The 15,715-nt window shown below is 37.6% G+C and overlaps 1 protein-coding gene across 1 annotated transcript in view; it reads right to left on the bottom strand.

The window, feature by feature from the left end:
• The window catches only part of COPG2 (COPI coat complex subunit gamma 2), a 150,715-nt gene that overhangs the window by 119,244 nt on the left and 15,756 nt on the right, over positions 1-15,715 (bottom strand). The window contains exon 5 of the mRNA XM_058530084.1: positions 15,118-15,197. Within this exon, the coding sequence (XP_058386067.1) occupies positions 15,118-15,197 (80 nt within the window). The remainder of the gene's footprint in view (positions 1-15,117; positions 15,198-15,715) is intronic.

A 15,715-nucleotide genomic window follows, 5' to 3' on the forward strand; every position in this document is an offset into this window, starting at 1 on the left:
TTATCAATCTTTTCTTTCATTGCCTCTGGAATTTTAGTCAAATTAACAAAGCTTTTCCCTACCTCAAAGTTAAAGAGGAATACACTCATGTTTTCTTCTAGTGCTTGTATGGTTTTGTTTTTTAAATTTATATTCCTTATCCATTTAGAGTTTATTCATGTGTATGATGTGAAATATGGATCTAATTTTATCTTTTTCCAAGCAGCTACTCAGTTGTCCCAGCATCATGTATTAAAAAGTAAATGTTTACCCCAGTGATTAGAGATGCCACCTCTGTCATATACTAACTTTCCATATGTATTTGGGTCTCATTCCATAGTTTCCATTTGTATCAGAAAATTCTAAAAAATGTAGTTCAGGGCCGGCCCCGTGGCTTAGCGGTTAAGTGCTTGCGCTCTGCTACTGGCGACCCGGGTTCGGATCCCGGGCGCGCACCGACGCACCGCTTCTCCGGCCGTGCTGAGGCCGCGTCCCACATACAGCAACTAGAAGGATGTGCAGCTATGACATACAACTATCTACTGGGGCTTTGAGGGAAAAATAAATAAATAAAATTAAAAATAAAATAAAATAAAATATAAAAAAAAAATGTAGTTCAGCAAGGTCAAAGTGACACATTACAAAGTCATCACACAATTTTATTCCATTGGTCTATTTGTCTATTCATGTGTCAGTACCACACTATTTTAATGTACAGGCCTTAATATTTTACTGACTCGTAGAGCTAGTCCTCTCTCATGGTTTTCCTTTTTCAGTTATTTCCTGGCTATTCTTACCTGTTTGTTTTTCCACATGAACTTTAGTATCAACTTTTCTAACTCTATACTATAGCCTGTCTTTTTTTAATTGGGATTGCATTGAATTCATAAATCAATTTAGGGAGGACTGAAATCTTTATACTGTTGAATTGACCTATTCAAAAATAAGGGATACCTTTACATTTCTTCAAGTATACTCTGAATCTTTCAGGGCTTTAAAATATTTTTCCTCTTATAAGTTTTCTGCATTTATTGTCAAAATTATTCCTAAGTATTTAATCTTACTTGTTGTTCTAATGGGGTTCTATGTGTATTGTTTGTTTATATGAAAGCTATTGATTTTTATATGTTAATTTTATATCCTGCTCACCCACTGAATTCTTTTATTGTTTGAGTTCATTTTATCGTTGATTATCCAGGGTTTCAGGTATTCTATCACATCATCTAAAACCAGAGACAGTTTATTTCTTTGTTAATTCGTTCTTATGTTCAAATTGGTTTTTCTTAATTGCACTGTTTAATACTTCTAATACAATGTTGAATAGTAGTGACTGGTTCTGATGACTGCTTTGTCTCTTGAGAGTATTCTTTTTGCTTTTTCTTATGCTTCCTAATTTTTTGTTGGAAGCCAAACATCCTGTGTGTGACACTAGAGACTGAAGTAAATTGTTTTCATTCCTTGAAATGGGGGCTTATTTCCTTCTGCTAAGTCTTTAGCTCAGGGGTTCAAGTTAACCTCCTTCGGAGCTGGACTGAGTTTGGTTTCTTGTTGCTATGGTAACCCTCAGTGTTCCATTTAGCTTCAAATTCCTCTATTGATACCTTATATTTAGGTTGAGGGCTGGGCGTGCCAGAGGATTTTCTTTTTCAACGTCCACACTCAGCTTTTGGTCTTTTCTTCACCCAGCCCCTCAGAGAGAGTTGGTCTCTTGCAAGTTACTTGTCACTCAACACAGTAGGGGGGGGTGGGAATGGGAGGGTGTTCTTTGTTGTCTTATTAAGCCTGTCTTAGGCAGGCACCATGTTCCTGGATCTTAGAGACGTGGCCTTCTCAGTACTTCTGCCCCTTCCAGAACTGTAGCTATGAACACAGTGCATATTCTAGTTGCTCCTCCAGGGACAGTAAGTTTTTCCCCCTGTCCCCTTCCCACAGGTGCAATGAATTTTCACCAGCATCTAAGGATGCTAAGGAGTGTTTGTTGCCATTCCTCCTACAGATTAAGGCTTTTCTTCCAGAGAGGAAAAGAAGACAAGGATCCAAGGGGAGTTCAGTATCCCTGTCTGGGTAGCTGCTGTTTCCTCCCCCCCAGTTCTACGCCCCCAGGAAGACATCCTCAGGACTCTCTCAAATATTCTATAAGTACTCAACGGGTGCTTGGAGGATTATAGAGGTTCAGAATCCCTTATATTTGTGGCACCCAGAGGCTTCACCCTCTCTTGAGACTGTATACTCAGTCACCTCAGCTGAAATCTTCTTACTGGTATCAACCACATCTTGTCTAGTAAGTTAGTGCTCACATCTCATCTATCCCTGCAGGCCCTGGTCTCTCTTTAGGTTTCGAGCCAGCTGGTTACTCTGAGACATCAGTACTCTGAAGGTCTCAGATAAATTGGTGAACGTGCTGTTTGTTCAGACCCTTTTTAACTGAAACACTGGAAGCACGGCTCTTTCCAACTCTCTATATCCCAGAGCAGAAACCAAAAGCTTCCATTTAATTTTTGCTACATTTCACCTGGGTAAATATCTAGGCGTGGAATAACTGGGTCTTACAGTAGGTTCACATTTAACTTTTTAGGAAACTGAAAAAACGTTTTCCAACATGATTTCACTGTTTTACACTCCCACCAGAAGTGTAGGAGAGATCCAGTTCCTCCACACTCTTGCCAATATTTGGTAAAGTCAGTGTTTTTAATTTTTAGTTGATTCAACAGATGTGTAGTGGTATCTTATTGTGGTTTTAAATTGTATTTCCCTGATGACTAATAATGTTGAGCATCTTTTCTTGTGCATTATTTGCCATGTATATATCTTCTTTAGTGGTGTCTATTCACATATTTTGCATGTTTTTTATTGTACTGTTTTCTCGTTATTTAATTTTAAAAGTTCTTTATATGTGCTAGATACCAGTCCTTTATCATATATGATTTACAAATATTTTCTTCCAGTCTGTGGTTTATCTTTTTATTTTCTTTCTGGACCGTGCTTTTGGTGTTATATATAAAAAATCTTTGCCCAATTCAAGGTCACAAGATTTTTTCATTTTTTTTTTTTTAGAAGTTTTATAATTTTAGATTTTACATTTAGGTCTATAGATGTATGGACAATCTTATTTTAATTTTTGTATATGCTGTGAGATATGACTCAAAGTTCTTTTTTTTTTTTTTTAACCTTATGGATATCTAATTGCTCCAGTAACATTTATCAGTCTATTCCATCGTCACTAAATTGCCTTTTGCAACATGGCTGAAAATAAGTTGTCCTTGCATGTGTCTATTTCTGGACTGTATTCTGTTCCATTGATCTGTTTATCATTCTGCCAATAAACCACCTAATTTATTGTAACTCTATAATAAGTTTTGAAATCTGGTATTATCACTCCTCCAACTTCTTTTACAAAGCTGTTTTGGTTACCCTAGGTCCTTTGTATTTCCATATGAATTTTAAAATCAGCATTATCAATTTCTACAAAAAAAGCCTGCTAGGATTTTGATTGGGCTTGGACTAAATCTGAAGATCAATTTGGAGAAAATAGGCATCTGAAAAATATTGAGTCTTTCAACCAATAAACACAGTATCTCTCCATTTATTTAGGCCTTATTCAATTTCTATCAGCAATGTTTTTTGTAGTTTTCAGCTACAAAATCTTACACATCTATCATCTGATTTACCCCAAAGTATTTCATATTTTGACACTACTGTAAATAGTATTAACTTAATTGCAATCTGTAATTGTTCTTTGCTAGTATATAAATACCTAATTGATTTTTGCATAGTGATCTTGTATGGTGCACATTTGCTAAACTCACTTAAGTTCTAGCAGCTTTTGTTGGATTCCACAGATTCTCCACATAGACCATGTCATCAGCAAAAAAGACAGTCTAGCTTTTATTGTTCAAGTTGTTCATATTATTAATAATTTTTTCTGTATACTTGCTCTTTCTTTTGGAGAGTGGGGTATTGAAGTCTCCAACTGTAATTGTGGATTTGTCTATGTCTCCTTGCAATTCTATGAGTTTTTGCTTTGAGCATTGTGAAACTGTTTTTAGGTGCGTAAACAATTAGGATTATGTCTTCTTGATGAGTTGACCCTTTATCTCTAATAATATTTATTCTGAAATCAATATTATCTGATATTAATATGAAGACTATGGCTTCCTTTTACTTAAAGTTAGCCTGGTATATCTTTTTTCATTCTTTTACTTTCAACCTATTTGTGTCTTTATATTTAAAGTATGTTTCTTGTGAGCAGCATATAGTTGGATCTGGATTTTTTAAAAATCCAATCTGGCAATCTTTGCCTTTTAAAATCAAGATGTTTAGAATATTTACCTTTAATGGTGATTACTGATATGGCTAGGTTTGAGTTTTTCATCCTGCTACTTTTCTTCTATTATCTCATCTGTTTTTTATTCCCTTTTCTTTTTCCTCCTTTTTGATTGGGTGTTTTTTTTATGAAGCCAGCCCTGGTTATCTAGTGGTTAAGATTTAGTGCTCTCACTGCTACAGCCCGGGTTCATTTCCCAGCCAGGGAACCACACCACCCATCTGTTGGCTGTCATACTGTGGCAGCTGTATGTTGCCGTGATGCTGAAAGCTATGCCACTGGGATTTCAAATACCAGCAGGGTCACCCATGGTGGACAGGTTTCAGCAGAGCTCCTAGACTAAGACTAAGAAGAAGGACCTGGCTACTCACTTCTGAAAAAAACGGCCACAAAAACCCCATTAATAGCAGCAGAGCACTGTCTAATATAGCCCTGGAAGGTGAGAGGATGGCTCAAAAAAGACCAGGCAGGGTTCAGCTCTGCTGTACACAGGGTGACCAGGAGTAGTAACTGACTCAATGGCACCAACAACAAATTTTTTATGTTTCTCATTATCTCCTTTGTTGGCTTATTAGCTATAACTCTGTATTGTTATTTCACTAGTTGCTTTAAAGTTATAATGTACATTTTTAACTTATCACAGACTGTCTTCAAGTGATATGATAAACTTCATAACACAGAGTAAGGACTTTATAGTAGTACAGTTCCATTTCCCCTCTGGGCCTTTACCCTATTGTTGTCGTACCCTTTACTTTTACATGTGTTATAAATCCCATACTATATTATGATTTTTGTTTAAACAGTCAATTGTTTTAAAGAGATTTAAATAAAAAATGTCTTCTATATCTACCTGTGCTGTTAGCATTTCCAGTGCTTATCATTTCTCTGTATAGATCCATATTGTCATCCAGTATCACTTTCCTCCTGCCTAAAAAACTTCCTTTTACATTCACCTGTGAATCTGCTAGAGATTAATTCTTTCAGCTTTTGTATGTCTGAAATTGCTTTTATTCCACCTGTTTTTGAAAGCTATTTCACTGGGCATAGACTTCTGGGTTGACAGTTGTGTTTTTTGTTTTCTTTCAGTATTATAAAGATGTTGTAGTGGTTGCCCTGGGGATCATTCTAGTATCATTTCCCTTCAGCCTGAAACACTTCATTTCATATTTCCTTTAGAGTAAGTCTTAGTTTACCTTCATCTGAGGAAGTCTTTATTTCACTTTCACTCCTGAGAGGTATTTTTAGTGGATATAGAATATTGGGTTGTTAGTTCCTTTTGTTTCAGCACGTTAAAGATGGTGTTCCATTGTCTTCCAACATCCAAGTTTTCTGATGAGAAATCCACGGTATGTTAAGTTGAAGTTTCTCTATATGTAATGTGTCATTTTTCTCTGTTTTAAAGTTTTCCTTTATCTTTCGTTTTCAGCAGTTCTGTTATATATCTGAGTGTGGATTCCTTTGAATTTATCTTGTACACATCTCCCTGAGCTTCTTGAATCTATTATGTCTTTCCCAAAATTCGGAAGTTTTCAGCCATTATTTCTTCAAATTTTTTTTTTTTTTGCACCAATCCCTTTCTCCTCTTCTTCAGGGACTCCAATGACATGAATGTTAGACCCTGTGATATAGTCCCACAGGTCAGTGGGGCTGTTTATTTTTGTTTTCAATCTTTTCTCTCTTTATTCTCAGTTGGGATTATTTCTATTGAAATTATCTTCAAGTTCACTGACCCTTTCCTCTGACATCTCCATTCTGCTATTGAGACTAGCGAATGAGTTTTTTATTTTTCATGTTGTACTCCGTCATTTCTAAATTTTTCAATTGGTTCTTTTTTTACATAAGTCTCTGCTGAAAATTTGTATTTTTTCTACTCATTTCAAGAGTGTTCACCTTTATGGAGCATGGTTACATTAGCTGCTTTAAAGTCTTTAATAATCCCAACCATCTAGGTAATGTAGGGGTTGGCATCTATTGATTATCTTTTGCCTTGAGAATTGGTCAGACTTTCCTGGTTGACTAATGTTGGATTGTATCTGGACATTTTGAATATTATGTCATGAGATTCTGGGTCCTGTTAAGTCTCTGAGGAATGCTGACATTTTGTTTTAGTAAGCAATCCCTGCAGTTAGTTTCAGATCGCAAGATCTGCCTGGCCTTTTGTGCATGTCATTTCTCCCACACTCTCTGGCTCTCAAGAACCTCTTTTCCCAGTTCTTCTAGCCAGATATATGGGATTCTCTCAAGAGTTTTAGCTCATTGTGCTACTGCACAACTCTGTGGAAGTGAGTCCTCAGGACAAAGAGATAAGAGGTGACAGAAAAAAAAAAATAATAATGTGGATTTCCCCCCACTCTTCACACAACAAAGGCCCCTTTTCTCAGGGACAGGTTTTATCTCAGGGGTTTAGGTGTCTGAAACAGTGCTGTCACACCACAGTAATGTTGTTCCACAACTGGGGCTGGCCCCAAGGCAGGATCAGCAACCACAAAAACAAACAACAAGCTCTTCAGCTTGCAGGGGCCTTTTTTTCATCCTGTGCTCAGGCCAGAGAGATGGACTTCTCTCTGAGTCTTTGTTGACCTCACCCACTATACAGTTCCAGCCCACCCTTGGGTCAAATCCAGGGTATAGAGAAGAAAAATAACCATGAAACTCACTGTTACCACATTGATTATTTATTAATTACTGCTTTTTCTCACCAAATTCACCCGATATATTTCACTTTTCAGAGTCCTCAGGTAGCTGCTTTCTGTACTTTTGTCCAGAGGCTTTGTTGTCACCATTGGGAGAGATGGCCTGCAGTGGCCTCATACCACCTTGGCTAGAAGTCTCCCAGCTTTCCCTTTTATTCATTGTCACTCTTTTCATTAGGCTTTGGAGAAGGAAATTTTATGATTTGGCATCATTTTCATCATGTTTCCTCAAAAGTCTTCCACAATTTCATTTTAAAAAAGAATAAGTATTAATCCAAACAAATCACGGCAGTCTGCTTGTCAACTGAGCAGGAGAGAGGGAAGGAAAGCAGGATACAGAAAAGTTTCTCAACATCCATTAAACTCACTGTAATGATTAACTTTCCTGGGCTAAAGGATGCCCAGAGAGCTGGTAAAACACTATTTTTGGGTGTATCCATGAGAGTATTTCCAGAAGAGATTAGCATTTGAATCCATAGGCTGAGTAAAAAAAAAATCGCCCTCACCAATGGGGATGGGCATCATCCAATCCATTGAGAGCCTGAACAGAACAAAAAGGCAGAGGAAGGGAGACTTTGCTCTCTGCTTGAGCTAGGACATCCATCTTCTCCTGCCCTTGGACATCAGTGCTCCTGGTTCTCAGCCCTTCGGGTTTGGAGAAAACTACACCACTGGCTTTCCTGGACCTCCAGCTTGCAGAACAGCAGATGGTGGGACTTAGCCTCCATAAGTGCGTGAGCCAATCCTTCATAGTAAATCTCTTTCTGTATATCTATATATATCCTATTAGTTCTGTTCTCTGGAGAAACCTAATACACCTACATTTCTCCACTTCTTCCTATGTGCGAGTGCTTTCTTGAGACGGAGAAACATAAATAAGCCCTATAGTTACAGTCCCTTTGACTGAAGGAGAAAGTGGACTATCCTTTGTTTAATTCATGCAACGAACTTTTAATGCATGTCTAATACACACAAAGCACTTTTCCAGTAATTAATGATACAAAGTTATATGAAATATGGTTCTTGTTCTCAAGGAACTAACAGTACAGAGGGTAGAAAAACATGTAAACAAATAATTACAGTACAATGTATTAAATACTAGAATAGAGGTAAAAACAAACTGTTATAAGAACAGAGGAGACAATGAGTAACCTGTCAAGATAGGGAAATCAATATGTATAATGATGTTTCAGCTATGTGGAAAAGGAAACAGGATAATCGCAAGCACAAGGAGACAAAAGGACAAAGATACAGGGTATCAAATAGCATGATGAGTTTGGGAAATGGCCACAGCATTAATATAGACCCCCAGGGAATGCCAATATTTAGGTGACAGGCAGAAGAACAGCAGCCACTTCTGTGGAAGAATAAAATGGAGTAATCAGAGATGGGAGGAAATTCAGGACTACAGTTCTCCAAGCCAAACATGGTAGAACTTCAGGGAGTGTTTAACCACGTTAAAACTGAGAGAGGTCAGGTAAAATCTGGGCTGAAAACTGGCTTTTGGATTCTGCAATTAAGTGGTCACTGAGATCTTTGAGAGAAGTTTCACCACAGTGGTGGTGAAGTCAGATTATGTTAGTATCTCATTTTCTTTCTTGTTCTAAACCACGTCCTGGTAGTAAAACCTCAGATGTAATATTCAAGCCAGCAGCATCATTCAAGCAGAAAAGCTGTTTCAGGCTTGACTGTTTTTTACCAAGTAAGTGGATGGACTTAGCTTCTTAGTTCCCCCAGGAACCTCAAAGTATTGTCCTCCTGCTACCCAAATCCTCACATTATCCCCACAATTGATTTCAAAGCTGCCTGCTAGATAACAGTTTCTACAACCCATTTATTTCTTCCGAAATCATGGTCTATGAACTGCTCATTTGATTTTCTGAGAGTAGGGATGTAACTTATCACACACTATACTCCCCACCCCAATGCTCCTCCCTCATGTGAGTGATGGATCATTCCTTAGGACTCAATTCCACATGTGAGTGATGGATCATTCCTTAGGACTCAATTCCACAATTCTAAGCAATCTTCAGATGCAGACTTTCACTGAGTGAGTCTCATCAGACAGGGGTAGAAGAGTATGACCAGATTGTCAATAGACGACTATCTGTAAGCCATTAACTAAATCTCTTCATGTTTTTTAAAACTGAGTTGTAATGTACATAGAGTAAAAACGCACAGCTTATGTGTTCAGTTAGACAAGTTTTGCCAGTTGTGATCACCCATGTAACCTCCACCCAAAATAAAATACAGAACATTTCCATCACCTCAGAAAGTTCCCTCATGCCTACTTTCCTCCAACCTACCAGACGTCTGGTTTCTATCACTACCATTGAGTTTGGGCTGGTCTCAAGAACTTATAGAAATAAAATCATCCAGCATGTATTCTTTTGTGTCTGTTTTCTTTTGTTCCAACATAACTTTTTAGAAATGTTGTTGCTTGAACCAGCAATTTGTTCCATTTTATTGTTGAGTAGTAGTCCACTGTATTAATATGCCACAATTTGTTTATCCGTTCTCCTGCTGATGAACGTTTGGGTTGTTTCCAGTTTAGGGCTATCACAAATCAAGCTGCTATGAAATTCTTGTACAGTCTTTTTTGTGGTCATATATTTTCATTTTTCTTGGGTAAATACCTAGCAATGGAATTACTCATCTCAGGGCAGGTATATGTTTAACTTTATAAAAAATTGTCACACTTTTTCTAAGGTGGTTGTACCATTCTACATTCCCACTTACAATGTATGAGAGTTTCGACTACTCTGTATACTTGGTAACAGAGCAGGCTTTTTGATTTTGGTTCCGCCAGGCTTTGTTATTTTAACCATTCTAGTGGGTATAGAATGATATCTCATTGAGGTTTTAATTTGTATTTCCCTGATGATTAATAATATTGAGAACATTTCCATGTGCTTATTGGCAAGTCGTATATATTCTTTTATATATAGTGTCTGCCTTCAGGTTCAACATCCATGGTTTCTTACCAAGCTAACACAACTGTGTACGTATGTGGAATGGTCATCTACTATATTAGTTTTCTATTCTTGCTGTAACAAAGGATCACAATTAGTAGCTTAAAACCACAAAAATTTATTATTTTACAGTTCTGTGAGTTAGAAGTCCAAGATAGGTCTCACTAAGCTAAAATCATTGCATCAGCAGGGCTACATCCATCTCATAGGCAAAATATATTCACCCCTCCCAAGATCCCTTAAATCTCAACACATTACAGCATCAACTCAAAGTCCAAAATCTCATCTAAATCTCACCCCACTCAAAAGTCCTAATCTTCTCATCAAAATCATCTAAATTAGGTATGGGTGAGACTCTGGGTGTAACCTATCCTGAGGCAAAATTCCTCTCCACCTGTGGACCTGTGAGACTAGAAAACAAGTTCTCTGCCGGCAAAATACAAGGGTGGGACTGCTATAGGATAAGTTACAGACATTCCTCTTCAAAAAGAGAGAAAACGGAAGGAAGAGGAGTCACTGGTCCCAAGCAGTTTTGAAATCCATCCAGGCAAACTGGAAAAGGTTTCAAGTCCTGGGCAGCATTCTCTATAGTTCTCAGCTCCACCCTATGGACCTGCACCTCAGCCCTGGGAACCATCCTTCCTTTTTATAAACAGCAGCGTGTGTTTAAAGCTGAGTAGTCTTATCAGCCTGTTTCCTGCCTGTAGAATTTTGGGGCTCTGATAGCCTTCTTTCACTTCATCCTCTCTCTGACCCTTTCAGTCCAAGCTGGCAGTGTTTCTGCTGGTATACGATTCTCAAGAGCCTTCTGGGACTCCCATATAGGTACAGAGACTCACTGCATCAGACAAGAGGCTCCTCCACAGATCTTGCCTAGATGATCCCATCTCTATTTTGGGCTTCTGATTAGATGCTGAAGGAAACTATGAGTCACACCCTTGATCTCTTCAGAGTGTTTTGTGTGAGCAAATACTCTGACCGTTTAATCTCTCTGAGGTTTTAGCAAAAGGCTCTCGAGTAACTCCAGTGACTTGTTCTCTGGAGCACGCTTTCCTACTGAATCTCTTGATTTTAGCATCCTTTGCCATTTGGTAGGCTGAGAATTTCCAAAATCAAGAACTCCTGTTGGGGGGGGTGTTGAGGGTATAATTGGCATAGAAGATATTAGTTTCAGGCATACAACATAATAATTCTATATTTGTAAAGAATTTCTGGTTCTTGTTTAACAGGTCTCTCTTCAATTTATTTCTCTACTCTCAACTTTTACTGTAAGTGGCAAAAAGAAACCAGGCCGAACCTCAACACTCTGCTTGGAAATCTCAGTTAAATATCCAAGTTCACTGCTTACAAGTTCTGCTTTCCACACAGCTGCAGGACACAATTCCACTGAGCTTTCTGCACTATATAACGAAGATTCCCTTTCCTCCAGTTTGTAACATCTTCCTCATTTTCTTCTGAGCCCTCACCAGCAGTGCCTTTAATGTCCATATTTCCACCAACAGTCTGTTTATGATTTGAATATTCTCCAAGGTAATAAATATTTCCTCTTTCCTGCTGCTCCTCACTTCCTTCTGAGTCTAGCAGAGTCATTAACATCCACATTTCTACTAACAATCTGTTCAAGGCAATGTAGGCTTTTTCTATCATGATCCTCAAAATTCTTCCAGCATTTGCTCACTGCCCAATTCCAAAGCCACTTCCACGTTTTTTGTTTTGTTTTGTGAGGAAGATCAGCCCTGAACTAACATCTGATGCCAATCCTCCTCTTTTTTTTTTCCCACTGAGGAAGATTGGCCCTGAGCTAACGTCCATGCCCATCTTCCTCCACTTTATATGGGACACTGCCACAGCATGGCCTGACAAGCGGTGCGTCAGGTGTGCGCCCGGGGTTCGAACCTGCCAACCCCGGGCTGCTGCAGCAAAGAGCACGCACTTAACCACTCGTGCCACCGGGCGGCCCCAGCCACTTTCACATTTTTAGGTGTTTGTTATAGCAGTACCCCACCTCCAGATACCAAAATCTCTATTAGTTTTCTTTTTTTTTTTCCAGCTTTGAGATATAATTGACATATAACATTGTGTAAGCTTAAGGTGTATAACATATTGATTTGATACACTTAATATACTGCAAAATCTATTCATTTTCTATTGCTGCTATAACAACCACAAACTTAGAAGACAACGTTCATTTCTTTATCTTACAGTTCTGTAAGTTAGAAGTCCAACACAGATCTCACTGGACTAAAATCAAGGTGTCACCCGGGCTGCATTCCTTTCTGGAGTCTGTAGGGATAAATCCATTTCCTTGCCTTTTCTACCTTCTAGAGGCCACCCATATTCCTTGGCTCAAGGCCTCCTGCCTCCATCTCCAAATCCAGCAACACTGCATCTCTCTGACCCTGCTTCCATCACCACATCTCTTTACTGACAATTTTCTTCTGCCTCCCTCTTCCACTTTTAAGGATCCTTAGCCTTATATTGGGCCCACCTGGTTAATCCAGGCTACTCTCCCTATCTGCTGATTAGCAACTTTAATTCCCTTTGCTGTGTAATGTAACATATTCACAGAGCCTGGGAATTAGGACAGAGATAGCTTTGGGGGCCATTATTCTGCCTCCTACATCTACTAATGACTTAAAATGAACTCGAAGCAAACTATAATTCAAGGTGGCCTAACAGGACTCGAGGGAAGTATTAACAGCTAAACAAACAAAAAACCCTCAATCAGTAGTTGACTAATCTATTTTTAATTTTTCCAATATTTAGAGAATCTAGCAATCTAAGTGAAAACTTGCTGTTTCTTACTTGTGGCAGACACTGCTAGCTGACTAATCCAACACCCATTTTCAACCCCTTCTCTCTAGCCTGCCCCTTGGGCTGTAAAAGCTATACTTTCCTGGCCTCCTAAGGATAGTCATATAACACAGCTGCGCCAAATGAAATCTAAAAATTACCGTGGGAAAAGCTATTGCATAGCTGATAAAAGAGGCAGATGGAAGGGGTATTGGCCCCCTTCCCAGTACTCCCCCACCTTGAATGGTGCATTGCCAGTAATTCAGGCATCTACTTTGCAATAATGTGAGAATGTCCCAAAGAATTCAAGAGACACCAGCCCTGGCCCTGACACTGTTGAACTACTGAACTAACATCAGCTACTCTGTGCCTGTTTTGTTTCAGTCACTATTTACATCTGGCTCTCTGTTATTTTCAGCTGAAAGTTTTACTAATTGAAACTACATTCAACACAACTGCTGGCTAAACATAAGCACCCTCCTCCAAAATTTATTTTGTCATAAAAAAACCAGATTCACTTAAATGAGCTGTAATTAATAATTAAGAGGCAACTATCTTTTAAATAACATTTGTTTTATATTTTAGCAAAAGGTAAAATTCCACCCGAAGAGAAACAAAACTATGTGTTATATATTTTAGAACTCTAAATTAATTATACATACTCTTTCTAGGACACTTGGAAATTATCAAAAGTTTAAAGAAAATAAATAGCCACAATCCCAAACACCCAGCGATAACCTACTAGTAATATATCAGTGTGTTTCCATCCATATATTTTTATATACATACATAAAACATTTTTAAAAGTGAAACTAGGGGCCAGCCCGGTGGCGCAAGCGGTTAAGTGCGCGCGCTCCGCTGCGGCGGCCCGGGGTTCGCTGGTTCGGATCCCGGGCGCGCACCGACGCACTGCTTGGCAAGCCATGCTGTGGCGGCGTCCCATATAAAGTGGAGGAAGATGGGCACAGATGTTAGCCCAGGGCCGTCTTCCTCAGCAAAAAAAGAGGAGGATTGGCGGATGTTAGCACAGGGCTGATCTCCTCACAAAAAAAAAAAAAAAAAAGTGAAACTATATGGAATACATAGACTTGAATCCAACTCTCATTCAGCACTTTATTGAGCACTTTTTCCATATTATTAAAGATGTGTCAGCAATATTTTCAAAAAGTTAAATATTTCATAATATGATTATAACATGGCTAATTAAATAATTTTTAACAATGGCAGACATTTAAGTTGTTTTATCCTTTTTGGTAGTGTAAACAGTGTTGCAACAAATATTGCATCTAAGTCTTTCTGTGCTATCCTGATTATTTTCTGAGGATTGTTCCATAGATGTGGTATTACTGGGTCAAAGGGATAAACCCTCTCAAACATTCAACAAATGCTGCCAAACTGCTCTCTAGAAAAACTCAATCACTTTATTATTCTGCCTCCTGTATACAGGAATATCAGTCTCCCTTACAAGTACTTACTGCCTATTTTTCTTTTTTGCCAATTTGATGGGTAAAAATACTGTAACTCATTCTTGAATTTTTAATTTACATTTTTTGGTTACTAGTGAGAATAACTATTTAAAGATATTTAGATCCTTTATCTTGGTTATTTTATGCATTATCACTTGGAATTTTTTTGAAGTATAAAGGTTCTTTATATATTACAGACACTAGCCTTTTGATGTAATTATAAATATTTTATTTCAGTGTAGCATTTACTTTTTAGTTTTGTTTATATATTTTTTTTTGTTTGTTTGTTTATTTTTTTTAAAGATTTCAACTACAAATGTTATTGCTGCAATAGATTCAAGACTATTCACATTGTCTATATCTTTTTTTTTTATTGGTTTATAACATTGTAAAAATTTCAGGTGTACATCATTGTACTTCTATTTCTGCATGGACTACATCATGTTCACCACTAAAATACTAATTACAACCCATGAAAAGATGTTCAAAATCACTAACTATCAGGGAAATGCAAATCAAAACTACAATGAGATATCACCTCACGCCCGTCAGAATGGCTATAATTAACAAGACAGGAAACAATATGTGTTGGAGAGGATGTGGAGAGAAGGGAACTCTCATACACTGTTTATATATTTTTAAGAACATTTAAAAATGTAATCTAATTTATTAGCTTTATCCTTTCTGACTTCTTTCTTTGCTTTATCAGATAAGGATGGTTTTCACATGATGACAACCACATTTTAGAAAAGAATGCTTTAAGATAATATATTCTTTCAAATTCCTATTGGCCTTCTTACAGTCAAAAAACTAAAATTAATAGAAAAAGAACAACAAATATTCTACAAAATATACAAGTATCCCATCCTCGGTTTTGACTATTCACATACCTGCTTGTGACAATTATCACATCCTCAGAGATGGTAGCCATTTCTTTGATGGTAAGGTAGCACATCCTTCTCAATGTTTGCTGAAAAATTATTTATAAAAGGCAACAGGTTATTCATAAGGAAATGGTGTTTTAAACTATTTGAAGTAAGGACCTCAAATAGATATATTTAGAAAGTTATTCCTAAAAAGATTCTCATCTACCCCAAAAATCCTTTTAAATATATCTGAATGAAAAAACATTCAGAATACTACTATTTCCTAAACACAAGTAACTGATACACTGACACAATGGAAAACATCTAGATGAAAACTCAAAAATTCAGTTAATTACATGGGTCTTTACATAGAGAGATCCAAACCTGGACTCTGACAGCGTGAGTCCAAAGACATAGGTTTTTCAAAGTGTTAAAGGCTGGTCTGAAAAATGTACTTTTAAAATTCTTTAAACACATATATGGAGAGACATGCAGACTCGGTGTTTTCCTTAGTTCAGCGTATACAGACACTTTTCTTTAACGTATTTGTGGTTGTACAACCAACTTCCATTTTCAATTATCAAAGATTTATAGATCCAAAATAATATCAAGCTAACAATAA

Source organism: Diceros bicornis, chromosome 3, assembly GCF_020826845.1.
Source record: "Diceros bicornis minor isolate mBicDic1 chromosome 3, mDicBic1.mat.cur, whole genome shotgun sequence".
Taxonomy (NCBI): Eukaryota; Metazoa; Chordata; class Mammalia; order Perissodactyla; family Rhinocerotidae; genus Diceros; species Diceros bicornis.